The 15,596-nt window shown below is 38.9% G+C and overlaps 1 protein-coding gene across 2 annotated transcripts in view; it reads right to left on the minus strand.

Annotated features, from left to right (window-relative positions):
- Positions 1-15,596, minus strand: part of DOCK11 (dedicator of cytokinesis 11) — a 198,562-nt gene that overhangs the window by 104,891 nt on the left and 78,075 nt on the right. For both annotated transcript variants that reach the window (XM_037146004.2, XM_037146003.2), the window contains exons 13-18: positions 9,853-9,975; positions 8,298-8,380; positions 5,402-5,524; positions 4,994-5,070; positions 1,955-2,139; positions 1,793-1,858 (exon numbers count right to left, since the gene is read on the minus strand). In XM_037146004.2, the coding sequence (XP_037001899.2) occupies positions 1,793-1,858; positions 1,955-2,139; positions 4,994-5,070; positions 5,402-5,524; positions 8,298-8,380; positions 9,853-9,975 (657 nt within the window). The remainder of the gene's footprint in view (positions 1-1,792; positions 1,859-1,954; positions 2,140-4,993; positions 5,071-5,401; positions 5,525-8,297; positions 8,381-9,852; positions 9,976-15,596) is intronic.

Raw genomic sequence — 15,596 nt, forward strand, 5'->3', positions numbered from 1 at the left:
CTTATACGTTCCGAATCATTTACAGTCACTCCAGATATCACCCCAGACGTCACCTAACTTGGCCGCATGAATGCTTCTGAATTTCCAGCCATCAAAGAAATGCAACTCCAAACTAGTTGACAGTAAGAAGTTAAACATGGCTATCATTTGGAAGGGAAACACTCTGAAACCTGGCCTGAAAAGGTTACTTCTCTTCTGCTATTTGCATTTGTTAATATGAGAAGCTGACACTCAGCCAGTCGGCAATGTTTGCTGAATGCCTGTTGTGCAGTGAGCAAGGTGAGGAATTAAAAAACAAACAAACAAACAAACAAACAACAAGCCTTGACTGGGTTGCTTAGTTGGTTGGAACATCATCCCACACACTAAAAGGTTGCAGGTTCCACTCCTGGTCAGGGCATGTGTGGAAGGCCATACATCAATGTTTTCCTCTCACATCAATGTTTTTCTCTCTCTCTCAAAATCAATTAAAACATATATCTTTGGGTGAAGATTAAAAACAAAACAGCAGATATATCCCTACCCTAAAGGAATTAAAAACTAAGTTACAGACACCTTAGTGTTCTCTCACTGTATAAGCCACATTTTAAAAGTCACTGGCTTTCTGTTATACCAATAACATAAATGTAAGGCTTTCTATGGTTCCATGGAAAGATCTGATTTCATTTCTAGTGTTAGTTTTTCACTTGCATAGGCCTAACAAGCTCAAGGATGAATATGGAGTCAGCATGCCAAGGTATTATTAATTGCCTCACTCTGTTACTTCAGAGCCAGCCACTAGGCCAGCTAAGAAACAAAATTGAGACTCCATGTGAGTACGGAGCCAGCTCTCCTTAAATATGGTTTTGAAGGCAATTTGCAGGAAGTGGTGAGAGGTAACCTAAAAATTTTAAGTACACAAGGATATTACATGGGGGGGAGGGGAACAGTTATTCTTATCTCCAGGGAAAGGAGAAGCAGAGAAAACAGGCTTGATTTGAGCCAGCCTTAATTTAACTTAGGTTTCTCTATGAAAAAAAAACCTCTTTGCAAAGGTGGGGGCTATTAAACACTCAATGGCTTAGTTGGGGGATATTCCAGCCTCTTTTCCTAGGTGGTTTGAGTAGAAGACTACTCATCCACCTGAATGATTTAGGTTCAAGCTAGAGAAAAGGAGAGCCAGACAAATACTCGTGATGACTAAATGTTCCGACTTCTCTTTCAGCCTCTGATTAATAGGCTAAAGAGCAAAAAGTAAAAAGCAGCTATGAAGAGTGAAGATATAAAGGCACTGTGAAGTCGCAGGTATTTTAGGGACTGCTGCATCAGATAATACTGAGATGCAGCTTTTCCTAGATCACTAATCCAAGTTTGGAGGCACCATTTGGCCAGCCCTACCGTAGATGTCTATGTCAGATCAAAGCAGTCATGCTGTGCTTCTGTCAGCTCAAAGCCCGGTCAGGTTTCAAAAAGGAGTTTATACTCTCCTGATGGTACCATTATAAACTGTCAGGTCAAAGGAGAAAATGACCTTGTGTTTGGACATCAGAGAATGCAAAAACCAAAGTGGAACAAAGGCAAAAATGTGGTATATGAAGCTTACCCTTTTTAAAGCTCTTACCTCATTTTGTTATTTCTTAATATTTAAGTAATCCTCATGGTTCATGTGTAAGAGCATAAAAGACAATATTACATTTGTCACTTTACTACATTATGTTTTTGAAATTTAAACAAATTGAACTTAGTATATGGAAGTACCGAGTATCAAAATCTCTATTTCTACCAAACGTGCTTATCAGTATAATGAACCAACCTTTAGAGCTCTGGCATCACTTTCATCTGAATCCCGGAATTCCACACACACTGCAATGTTCCTTGCCTAAAATAAAATGATCAATCATCCAAAATGAGTCACAGAATGAGAAGATTATAAAAAACATATTATATCCCAAAATGTATACTTTTTACTGTTTACCTTGGCAAATGTTTTCTGGCTATCGTATTTTAATTGCAAGGGATATACATACAGATGGTTTTTGTAAATGGTAAATGGATAACAATATTTTGTCACTTCTGGAACAAACTCTTCAACCTCCACAGTAATATTTTGACAATTCTTTTCAAAAGGCTTCAGAGGCACATATGAAGAGGTAATACAATCTACAGCCAAAAAAAGAAGGCAAAGACAATACAATTTAAAAATCATTAACACATTCCTACATCTACAGAATATACATTGATTGCGCTCTTAAAAAGTGATCCAAAAACAGACTCTGTCCAAAAAACAGAATTTGTACGGATTGACAGAAAGTCCTGCAACCACTTCAAGAACCCATAAGGACAAGATGGAGTAGCCTGATGCTGATTTCAGTGGAACCCTTTAAACCAGACACAGGTTGCCTGAGTAGAGTGATTTGCCAAATGTAACACATCATAATTTTGACAAATTTAAACTCTGCAAAGAAATCCATTACATTTTTCCTCCTGTGGCTGCAATTTTACTTTCACTGCAAATTTTTACTAGTATCAGGGAAATAACAGTAAATTTATGCCTCCAATTAGCTCATGGCTGGCCACTTTTAAAAAGTTAACTTGGTGCAGGTGCAAATTTTCACCTAAGAAATAATGGGAGCCTTTTGAAACCACAAATCTTATGATGTGTTACCAATAATAAGTACAACATTCCCATATGTGAAAAACACAAAGCCTTTGAGAAGTATAGCAGCATATTTTACTGAAGTAGCCACTCTAGTGAAAGTTATTCATACACTTAAGGGCTCTAAAGGCTGCTTGTATAGTGAGAGTCAGACCTGAGGACACAGTATTGTTGGGGGGGAGGGTTGGTTTCCTCTTATTATTATTATAGCAATATTTATAATAAAATATCTGGAGTAAAGGTACAGAGACACAAGTGATGATTCCACTACCTGAAGATAACTACTGTTACTGTTTTGGCATATTTTCTTCTAGTGTATTTTCTATGCATATTTTATATAATAATAATAATAATAATAATAATACAAAAATCCTACTGCATATATAGAATTTTATCCTCCTTTTGCAGGTCATTGTGTCTGATGTCTTATTCCACAAACTCTTTATGAACATCATCTTGCACGGCTGCATTAATTTTCATGGCATCGTTTCATCAAAACTGCCTTAACCTATCTGACAATGTCAGACTCTGGTTGTTTCCAATCTTCTCCCAATATTAACAATGCTGTAAAGAACATCTTTATGGATAAGCCGTCTACATTTCATATGATTTCTTCAGGAAAAATAATCCATGGTACTCTTAGATGTTTTGAAATGTAAATTACTGCTCCCCTACTTACAATCCTTTAGTAACTTTTCACTGCACTTAGAATAAAATCCAATCTTTAAAAAATTACCATGGTCTCACTATACAATTCCCTGCATGATGTGACACTTTCTACTTCTCCTATTTCACCTTCTGTCTCCCTCTTCCCATCACATGCCATGCTAGAGCCACATTGGCTTCCTTTCTGCTCATGTAAACCAACTTTTGTCCCACCTCAAGGTCTTTACAACACATGGAAAGCCCGCAGTGGGGCCTGTACAGTCCCGATCACTGCATGCTGTCTGGGGCCCATGGTGGGCCTTCCTTGGCCATCCTTCTGAAAACAGCCCACCCCAATCACAGACTAAAGTTAGTCACTTATTTGTTTCCTTGTTTATTGTCTGTCATTCTTTCTAGACTTTAATCTCCATATTTTCAAAGCACGTCATAGGTATTCAATACATGTTTACTCAATAAATCCTTATTCAGTGCACAAATGGACAGATAGAATCTCAGAGTACTAATGCCTTAGTTATGGACTTCTGTGGGTATTTATTGCCAAACTGCACTCCTATTCATGATAGGTGATGGTGCCTGGCCAACACCTAGTCAGTGTTAGCTTCACTTTAAACAGGTTTATAAATTTGATAGATGAGCAAAAGCTGTTTTAATTTGCATTAATGACATTATTATTAAGACTGAACATTTTTCAAATGTTTACTAGCCACCTAATTTTATTTTCTGCAAAGTAGAAAATAAAGTATCATTTAGCCCTGGCTGGTGTAGCTCAGTGGATTGAGTGCGGGCCTGCAAACCAGACAATCATGGTTTGATTCCCAGTCAGGGCACATGCCTGGGTTGCAGGCCAGTTCCCTGCAGGCCAGTTCCCAGCAGGGGACGCACAAAAGGCAACAATACATTGATGTTTCTCTCCCTCTCTCCTTCCCCCCTTCCCTTCTAGAGATAAATAAAATCTTTTAAAAAATTTTTAAAAAGAAAATAAAGTATAATTCATTTTCCTGAGAGTTTAGATTCCTGTCTACAGACATGAAAAGAACATTTCCTATTTGATTAGCTGATGAAACTTATCCAAGGCAAAAAGCAGCAATGACTGGGTCACACTCACATCATCCATCATATATTGTATATGAAAGCATGCTGTAAAATCTACTTTCTGTAACTATTTACATGTATACTGGGTTGAATTAGTATCTTCCCCTCTCAAAAAAAAATTTCTTGCCGGCTAGAACCTCAGAATAGGAACTTATTTGGAAATAAATTCTTTGCAAAATGTAATTAGTTAAGATGAGGTCATACTAGAATAAGGTGGGCCCTAAATCTAATGACTGGTAATCTTAGAAGAGGGAAGATGGCCACATAATGGTAGAGGCAGAAAAGGAGTGATGCAGCTACAAGCTGCGGGCTGCCAAGGACTGCCCGGAGCCAGCAGAAGCTAGGGAGACACAAGTAATGATTTTTCCTTAGAGCATTCAGCAGGAGCATAGCCCTAGTAACACCTTAATTTGACTTCTAGCCTCCAGAACCATGAGAATACATTTCTGTCACGTTAAGATACCTAGTTTATAATACTTTCTTACAGTAGTCCCAGGAAAACTCATACACCATGTAAATCTCAAGAAAAATTGTGAAAAGGTAAAAACCTAAGATTCACATGTAGCTGTTAAGGTTTATTTGCAATACATGAGTTCTTACTTGATAAATCCACAGGAACACATTCTACTGTGATGTTTAGATGCCCAGGAATAGTCTGCAATTTGGTCTTCTCTGGCCTAGGTGTAAAATAAGAATATTTTATAGTTAAAAATTATGATTACTAAATGTGCTGGTTACTCTACATCCAAACTTTAAATTTTAAGCATTCGGTTTCTCCCATACAGGGCGGGAGCAAAAGTAGGTTTAGAGTTGGGGGTACATGAAACAGAGCTTATTCTTTTGCTATTTATTAGTTATTGTATTATTTTCCATACAAACAACTGTAAACCTACTTTTGCCCTGCCCTGTATATGACCCATATGCCCTGTATATGACCCATATTCATCATTTTAAGACATTATTATTTATGTATTATATTGACTTACTGCAGTAACACCACATACTTACTTCTTATATTCTGAGAGTAACTTGAGAATGTCTTCATTTGAAAGCTTGCTACTGTCTTGTTTATACAAAGGAGAAAACCTCCCGTCCAAATCCAGAGAGCCCTGAGTATCTTTGAAAATGGGTCTAAAACAGCAACATAAGGAGTCTTAAAATATATTTCACAGGACTGATAAATAACAATAAAATTAGTGCTGGTGCGAGTATATATTGGTAAAACTACTTTGGCAAATAGCATTTTCTCAGGAAGTTAAGCATGTACCTACGCTATGATTCTACAGTTCCACCCCTAAGCATATTTCCACATGGTACATTAATGTTCATAGCAGATTTATTTGTTATAGCCCAAACTGGAAACAAACCAATTATTCATTAATAAATGAATGGATCGACAAACTGTAGTGTATTCGTACAATGAACTATTACTCAAAATGAACAAGTGATACATACAATAATATGGATGAATGTCAAACACAGACTGAACAGAGGCAACAGAATATATGGGTACATAATGTGTGGTTCCACTTATATGAAGGTCTAGAATATGCAAAAGTCATCTATAGTGATAACAATCAGACTGGTGGTTGCCTGGGTTGGGGTGGGATGGCTAACTGGACAGAAGCATGTGGAAACTTTCTGAAATGATTGACATGCTCTCTATTTTGGTTGATGTGATAGTAACATGACTGCTTACATTGGTGAAAATTTGTCAAATTGGACATTTAGAATGTGTACATTTTCATTAAAGGTAAAGTATATATCAAAGTTTACAAAACATAAATTAGATCTTTAAGATCAATTTATATAGTTTATAATATATATGTAGTTTCTGATATAAATTTGAATTATTCCCTGTACCTCCCCTTCTTCCATTTTTAAGCAACTATTTAACTGTAAAACTGGGAAGTAATGTGCAAGTGTCCGACACACTGGGATAGCTACAGCCAGAAACATAATTTCCCTGGCAGAGTCTCTGAAGATGTGGTTATAGACATTAATCACTGTTCCTACTTCTAAGCTTATATCCTCTATTTTCAGTAAACAGAGGGTTGTCATACATCTTTGAAATAACCCAGCCAAGCCTCTAGAGTGAGTTCCTGCTACTGCTGACAACCAAAATAATTCAGGAAGGAGAAAGAGCATAATTCCTCACCACAACTGGGGATTAAAGCTTCTAACTTGGAAGATTTTTAAAACTGATTTTTATATTGGCAAAACAGCATCAAGTAGCTACCTTTATGACCTGAAGGGGGCACAGTGTGAAGTCAGTAACCATGGATTCTGATCCCTGCTTGCACACATTCTGTAAACTTAGGCAGAAACTTTTTGTTTTGACTTCTGTGCCTCAATTTCCTCATCACCAAGATGGGGATAATAGCATTCATCTCTTAAGAAAATGTACATTAATCACTTAGACCACTGCCTTGTACAGAGTTAGCACTCAATAACTATAAATAATAATACCAGCAGCACCAACTGACTTTTCAGGCTGCTGAAAATCATACTTAGCATCACTAAGTATGCTTTTATTTACAAGCCATATTTCACCTTACCTAATGCCTAACTGTATCACCCTCTCCTATCCTTGGCTATCATTTTTTACCATTCTGTGAAAACACGGACAATGTGACTTTTCATCCACCAACATACAATTCATTTTGAGACCTTCTCAAAAATGAAACGATTATAAATGGTGACAGAAGACTAAATTAACTTAGAGTCTCCTACCCTTATGCTATTCCCCAGCACCCACTGAACATAATTGATTGAATTATTCAGAACATGGTGCCCTTTCCCCAGAAGTTCTAGTGAGCTGTGTACCGGCTGTACCAAAAACAAGCCAATTAACCTGTACTTCAAAAGTGGGATAAGCAAGAAACACATTTTAAGTCACCATTGTATGTAGACCTGCAATATTTGGGAAAAAGCACATCATCTACCATAAGATAGATATGTGGTATACATAACACATTTCCAAATAAATACCCTACTTCTTAAGGGTTTGCTGAAATTGTCATCAGAAAGCAAGAAAACCTATTAAGTATACCCATTTAACAACTGCACATTTTGCCTTCTCATTTTTGTATATTTTCTAGAATTATTCTATGCTAGCTTTTCAAAGCATAAGCCCAGACAACTCTAAAATATTGGGCATATTGTACATTTACTGTAATTTCTGGTTTTCTGGGAAAAAACTTCCATCATTTTCACAAATAAGCTCTGCTTTAAAATGTAGTAAAGTTAAGTAGTATCAATAAGATTAGTAACCCAAGCCAAAGAAAATTTCCCTGAAGCAAGACATAAAAAGGAATGAATGGGTCTTTGATGCAGAGCAAATTCAAAGAAAAAGAATTCTTATATCCTGTTATGACCTAAATGTTTCTATACCCCCCCACCAAAGTCCGTATGTTAAAATCTAATCCCCAAGATGATTATATGAGGAGGTGGTACTTTTGGGGGTGACTAGGTCATGAGGGTAAAGCCCTCAGGAATGGAATTAGTGCCCTTATAAAAAGAGGCTAGAGACTATGTCTATTCTCTTTGCACAGGGTGAGGACGTGAAAAAAAAAACAGCTGTCCTCAACCTGGAAAAGAGTCCTCACCAGAACCTAACAAATGCTGGCATGCTGATCTTGGGACTTCCAGCCTCCAGAACTGTGAGAAATAAATGTTTGCTGTTTAAGCCACAAACACTTGGCTTAAACACTTGTTGTTTAAGTCAGTAATTTGTTAGAGCAGCCTAGAGGGACTAGGACACATCCCTGGTGCCCCAAAACATTACTGCCAAAATATAACTGGTTTGTCACAAACAAACTGCTAAATGCTACTGGCAAAGACAACATCCCTCTATTTCATATATGAGCATGAGTAGAAGGGTCAGGATTATATATGTACAAACCTGGCAGCCCAGGCAAAGGGCATTCTGTATTGTCCAAGGCGGCTGCATACCTGCTTGGCTGTCCTATGAACCTTCTGGGCCGTCTAAGGTCAGAAATAAGAAAATAGGCTCATAACTGGTTCAAACTACCAGGGAGTCTCCCAAAACTATTCTCCTCAACTTAATATAAAACATCAAAATCTAGAAAAACATATGTAGAAATACCTAGAAATAAAACACAACACACATCGCCTACCCACTTTTCAAGACCAAAGCAGTATTTCTTAAAGTATTTCTTTTGTGTTTTTCCATTAACAGAGACTTCATCAGGATATCCTTCATCAAGATATCTGAAGACAGACAAAATGGATATAGGGCACATCTCGGACCAAAGACACCCTCTGAGAAAATTTTCGAAGCTGTTTAAATGTGTATTTCTCCTTTCACACATGAGCAGACAGGTGCTCGTCATTCTTGGGAAAAGTTTGTACTGGATACAGTTGACCTTTTTTACTCCCAAGCTACAAGCCAAGTGACCAACAGTCAATACAATTAAGTTAAGTGTGGGCAGGAGCCACTGTGTGCACAGGCACTGGGAGATGACAAAGGACATTAACTGCCTATGGAATCTCAACCAGCTGTGAAATGCTGGCTGCACTTTATCCTTAGGGATACACATGCTAGAAGCTTTTATCTATATCGAGGCCTTTTTTTCTTCACAAATTGGTCACATGTATCCTCAGCATCTTCCACTTCATAAACAGTATTTAGATACACAGCTAAATGCCACGTAGAACAGATGGGCTCTTCATGAATACCCAGTAGCTGGAGAGCTGCTAATGGTCTGTGCCATGAACATGTTCCTGCTTCGGGCCCCAGTTTTCTCATTTATAAAATGAGAGCAGAGGATTCAACCAATAATTTTCCTAAGTTTAGATTTCAGGGTCCAGAAATTTGGATGATTACATGGGTGGCTGACTTTTAATGTTGCCATTTAAATACAAGAAACAACAACAATGCCTACCATTTAATAGACTAACATTTTATGAAGCATGGGTGTAACATTTACAAAATAGCAAAGCCCTTTGAATTGAATACATTTATATTCTCATGAATAGATAGCTATTTGGCTTTCCTCGTTTCATCTTCATACAGGTGTAAATTTGGGTATACACTGGCAATCGAGAACTACGGAAGTGGATCATCTTTACCCTCACAGATCTGACATTCTAAGGTTGCTGATAGAGCCGGGGGGGGGGGGAGATGGTTATTGCCAAGGATACAGTGTCAGTGAACAGATGTTGCTGAAAAACCTTTAGCTCTTTATTTTGATACGCCAGCAGAAATGAGACTGTCATGTAAACAGAACATAAATGAAGAGGGAGAAAAAGGCACGTTCAAGGTTTAGCATACATAGGTAGCTAGTATACAGTATTTTCAGAATATGTAGCTTGCTGAGTAAGAAAGTTTTTTGAGAGTTTTTTTTTGAGGGCTCATTGATTATCAGATTTAAAGTATCAGTAGAAGGTAAATTCTACATTAAACTGAAATGTTCACAGACAATCTTTATAAATACCTTTGCTGGATCTGAATTTTTGATGTAGGGCTCTGCACAGTGTGTAATATTTCCCTGGAGCACCTTTTCAATTCGCGCAACCAGAAGAATTTCAGGATGTGGATTTGTCACTGAGAAAATTCCCTGGGGAAAAAAATGACTTCCATTACACTTTTTATGTAACCTCATACATACAGTTGTTGATTAGTGGTTCCAAGCAGTGTGTTTAGCCTAGAATATTTGTAGTCAACACAGAATCATTCCTAGGACACTGGAAATACATAGCATTGCCTTTCAGTTTTCCAAGCTACCGATATTCCTTCCAAAATGGATTTTCTATTTTCTTACCAACTTCACATCTATTGGTCTCCAAAGTACAGGCTGTCGCCCTTGCTGAGTAGCTTTGTGTGTTTAGCAGTGTTTGCAAGGTGCATTGTTGGACCTAATTAATACAATGTGTACTGTCTGGTTTAACTGGCATGGGCTAAAATACTGTGCATTTCTCAAATAGTACTGGATAAGCATTTTTAAATATAGCTGCATGTAACTCCACAGCAATTCACTCACAATTAATACTGATTGCAAAATAAACTTTAGGGCAGGGTGTCAAACTCATTTTCACCAGGGGCTACATCAGCCTGATGGTTGCCTACAAAGAGCAGAATGTAGAGCTCCTTGCCCCTAGTTAAGTAGTTACATTTATACCATCCTAAAATTACATCTAGCCCTTTGAAGGCAATGGGAGGCTGATGTGGTCCCTGATAGAAGTGAATTTGACAACCTTACTTTGGGACTTCTAGCCAAGATGGAGGCGTAGGTAGATAAGATACACTTTGCCTCTTCCCACAATCAAAAGCAGGACGACAACAAATTTAAAAACAAAAAACCACCAGAACTGACAGAAAATCAAACCATATGGAAGTCCAACAACCAAAGAGTTAAAGAAGAAACATTCATCCAGACCAGTAGGAGGGACGGAGTCGGGCAGACGGGGTGGATAGGACTCACAGCCAGGTGCTGGCTGGTGGACTGGGTGAGATAGCAGCTGGTGCAGCAGGTGGGCCCTCATTTGCGTGCAGAGAAACAACTGGCGAGCAAGGCAGACCTCACAACCCAGGATCCAATGCAGGGGAAATAAAGCCTTAAAACCTCTGACGGAAAACACCTATGGGGATTGAGGCGGCAGTGGAAGAAGCTCCCAGCCTCTCTGGATCCTAGAACGTATACAAAACCAACCACCCAGGAATCAGCACCAGAAGGACGCAATTTGCTTGTGGGTAGTAGAGGAAGTGACTGAAAGCCAGCCAAGAGCCCAGAAAGCAGCATTGTTCCCTTTTAGACACCTCACCCACATACAGCACCACAACTCGGCATCAGCATTGTGGGTTGCCCTGCACTGACAAATAGGTAAGGCTCTGCCCCTTATGATGTGACAGGCATGTGGAGACAAAAAAATGCCCACATGAAGAACAGATCAAAACTCCAGAAAAAATATAACTAAGCGATGAAGAGATATCCAACCTCTCAGATGCACAGTTCAAAACACTGGTAATCAGGATGCTCACAGAATTGGTGGAGTACAGTCACAAAATAAAGGAATGAGTGAAGACTATGAAAAGTTAAATAAAGGGAAAGGTACAGGTAACTAACAGTGATGGGATGGAAACCAGGACTCAAATCAATGGTTTAGACCAGAAAGAAGAAAGAAACATTCAACCAGAACAGAATAAAGAAACAAGAATTCAAAAAAATGAGGAGAGGCTTAGGAACCTCTGGAACAACTTTAAATGTTCCAATATCTGAATCATTGGAGTGCCAGAAGAGGAATAAGAAGAGCAAGAAATTGAAATCTTATTTGAACAAACAATGAAGGAGAACTTCCCAAATCCAGCAAAGAAAATAGACTTCCAGGAAGTCCAGGAAGCTCAGAGAGTCCCAAAGAAGGTGGACCCAAGGAAGAACACACAACAGCACATTATAATTACATTATCCAAGATTAAAGAGAAGGAGAGAATCTTAAAAACAGCAAGAGAAAAGGAGATAGTTACCTACAAAGCAGTCCCCATCAGACTGTCAGCTGATTTCTCAAAACAAACCTTACAGGCAAGAAGGGGCTGGAAAGAAGTATTCCAAGTCATGAAAGGCAAGGACCACCATCCAAGATTACTCTATCCAGCAAAGCTTTCATTTAGAATGGAAGGGCAGATAAAGCACTTTTCAGATAAGATCAAATTCAAGGAGTTCATCCTCACCAAGCCCTCATTATATGAAATGTTAAAGGAACTTATCTAAGAAAAAGATGAAAAACTATGAACAGTAAAATGACAACAAACTTACAACTATCAAAAACTGATCCTAAAAAAAGAAACAGAAACTAAGGAAACAACTAGAACAGGAACAGAATCACAGAAATGGAGGTCACATGGAAGGTTATCATCAGGGAAGGGGGAGAATGAGTGGAAAGGTACAGGGAATAAGCATAAATGGTAGATACAAAATGGACAGGGAGGAGGTTAAGAACAGTATAGGGAACGGAGAAGCCAAAGAACTTATATGTATGACCCATGGACAGGAACTAAGGGAGGAGAATGCGGGTGGGAGGGGGGATGCAAGGCAGAGGGTAATAAAGGGGGGAAAATAGGACAACTGTAATAGCATGACCAATAAAATATATATTTAAAAAACACTGACTGCAGCTAAGAGGAAGAAGGTAAGGTATTGTTCTGTATAGTAGTTTTCAATCTGCATAACAAAAACTAAATCATCCTATTTAAAGTGTTCCTTTATGACAGGTAAAGACCTCTGGGGCTTTCAATGTAAAGGTAGAGTACAGAGGATCCAAACCTTGTTGTTTTGTTCTTTTGTGCTTTATTGAAGGGTAGTAATGCACCCTGCTGGGAAAGGAGGGCTGGGCCAGAGGCCTTGTCCTACAGGGCTAGACTCCCAACCCACAGTGGGCTTCCTGGATTCACTCATGCTTGCATTTTGGGGACAGGGCAAGGCTAGAAACTAATTGAACAAGCAGAACGGCTCCAGAGAGTGTTCCCCTACAACGGAATCCCTGGTTAGTTAAAGAACATCTCTGTGCCTCAGCATCCTCATCTGTGAACTGGAAGTAACCTGCATTCCAGGGCTCTGGGGAGGGCCAGAGAAGGTGTGCCAACCTAGAAAGCCATCTGTGCTGGACTAGGCCCACCATGTCTGCTCAGTACCGTGTTGCTGCTAGTAGGGGCAGCAATAAGTGATCACAGACAAACAAGTGAAAGCAACTTGGTCTTATCAACTGTCAAATCATTTCAGATTATAATACTCCTTGCTGGCATCAGTCTGAGGAAATGCTGAGAGTACTGGGGATGGAGAACCACAGGGACTCAATGGATGTTAGCTGCAGCAGTAATCAGTATTACTATTCTCATCCAGACTCGTGGCAGAAGATGTTGGCTGCAGGGGCTTCAAAGCTGAGAGGAAGCATAGCAGGGGATATATAACCTGGAAACCCTGCTCGCAATTGTCTTCATTCATTTTCTTTCTGCATAAACCTTTCTAAGTCTCAATTTCTTTGTTTGTTTTTTAATCCTTACCCAAGAACATGGTTATTAATTTTTTTATTTAGTTATTTTTCGAGTACAGTTTTTTGTCTATTTCTATCATCCCAGCCTCCCCCGCCTCGTGCTCCCCACCTCCCTCCCATTTCCACCCCCCTTAGTTCTCGTGCCTGTGTCCTTATTTGTTTCTCCAAATCGCTCCCCTTTTTTCCCCTTAAATTCCCTTCCCTCTCCCCTCTGGTCACTGTCCCCTTGTTCTCTATTTAAGTGTCTTTGTTTTTATTCTGCTTGCTTGTTTGTTTTGTTGTTTAGCTTCCTGTTAAAGGTGAGATCATATGGTATTTGTCGGAAATCAAAGGTATTTTTGTATACCTTTGAGTATACAACAATGAATCAGCAGAAGCAGAAATCAAGAAAAAAATCCCATTCAATATAGCAAAAACAAAAATAAAATATCTGGGAATAAACCTAACTAAGGAGGTAAAAGACCTGTATGCAGAAAACTACACAGCCCTGAAGAAAGATATCAAGGAAGATACAAATGAATAGAAACATATACCTTGTTCATGGATTGGAAGAATTAACATCATCAAAATGTCAGTACTCCCCAAAGCAATTTACGGATTCAATGCAATACCTATTAAAGTACCAATGGCGTATTTCACAGACATAGAACAAACACTTCAAAAATGTATATGGAACCATAAACGAGCCCAAATAGCAGCTGCACTTTTGAGAAAGAAGAACAAAGTAGGAGGGATCACAATACCTGCTATCAAACTGTATTACAAAGCCATGTAATCAAAACTGCCTGGTACTGGCATAAAAACAGGCACATAGACCAGTGGAACAGAACAGAGAGCCCAGAAATCAACCCAACCCTGTACAGTCAATTAATATTCGACAAAGGGGGCAGTAACATAAAATGGAGTAAAGATAGCCTCTTCATGGTTATTAATTTTAGATAGAAGGTAGGGGAGGCAGGGGGGAGAGAGAGAGAAACATCCATGTGTGACAGAAACATCAATCAGTTGCTTTTCTTAGGCATCCTGACCAAGGACCAAACCCATGCGTACACATGTGCCCTGACCAGGAATGGAACCTGCGACCTTTTGGTGTATGTGATGGTGATTTAACTGAGTCACACCAGACAGGGCTCTAAGTGTCCATTTTTTAATCTTTAAAATATGTTTTTCACAGAATCTGCTTTGAGCATTTTTACAAAGACTGAGATAATGCATGAAAATCATCTAGCATAGTTATGCGACAACTGGTAAGCATGAAATTACATGAGTCAGTTTGCCAACCATAACTCACAGCTTGAGCAGCATGTTCCTGGCTGTACTGAAAACACAGTTCTGTGACCTTCAGTTACTTTGGGCCACTGTAGTAATAACGAGGTGCCTAATGTGCATGACTTCATTTAATCCACATGAGAAGCTTGTTCAGTAGCTAGTACTATTGTCATTCCCATTTCATAGATGAGGAACCTGAGACGTAGAGACAATGCGACTTGCCTAAATCTGTAAATGGTGGAGCCAGAATTGGAACTTAGGAAATGGGCTCCTTTAACCACTTCATTCCATGCTTGCTGCTTGGGAATTCAAACCCAGGTCAGCCATCTACCTGGGATCCTTACAAGCTGTTGGACTGTGGAAAGCATTAGCATCTTGCATTCACTTTTCTCTTTTGCCTTGTCTACTCTGAGGGTTCTATCTAGAACAAATGAGATAATGTGTTTGAAATGTTTTCAAAACTGGAAAGCACTATCTTAACACAGTTGGTAATATACCAAATAGAAGAAAAACAAAACTTGGTAGAGTACCAGTAATGGATTTTTCCACTTGAATTCCTTTGTGTGGTGCTCCTTTAAACAACTGATACAATAAACTAACAGGCTGTTTGGAGGATATTATATTTGGAAAGAGCTGAGCTGGACAAGGGATGGCATGGCTGTTCAACATGCATTCATAGAAAACCCCTGTAACCTCAGTTGTATCTACATTAGCACTCTGCAATAAAGTGCAAAGGAAGAAAATGAGGAGGTTTGGATCCTATTTTCTACCTTTTTTTTTAAAGATTTTATTCATTTATCTTTAGAGAGGAAGGGAAGGAGAGAGGGAGAGAAATACCAATGTATGGTTGCCTCTAGTGAGTCCCCTGCTGGGAACTGGCCTGCAACCCAGGCATGTGCCCTGACTGGGAATTGAACCGTGATCA

The sequence above is a fragment of the Artibeus jamaicensis genome, unplaced genomic scaffold (assembly GCF_021234435.1).
Source record: "Artibeus jamaicensis isolate MK-2021 breed Jamaican fruit bat unplaced genomic scaffold, CSHL_Jam_final scaffold_378, whole genome shotgun sequence".
Classification (NCBI taxonomy): Eukaryota; Metazoa; Chordata; class Mammalia; order Chiroptera; family Phyllostomidae; genus Artibeus; species Artibeus jamaicensis.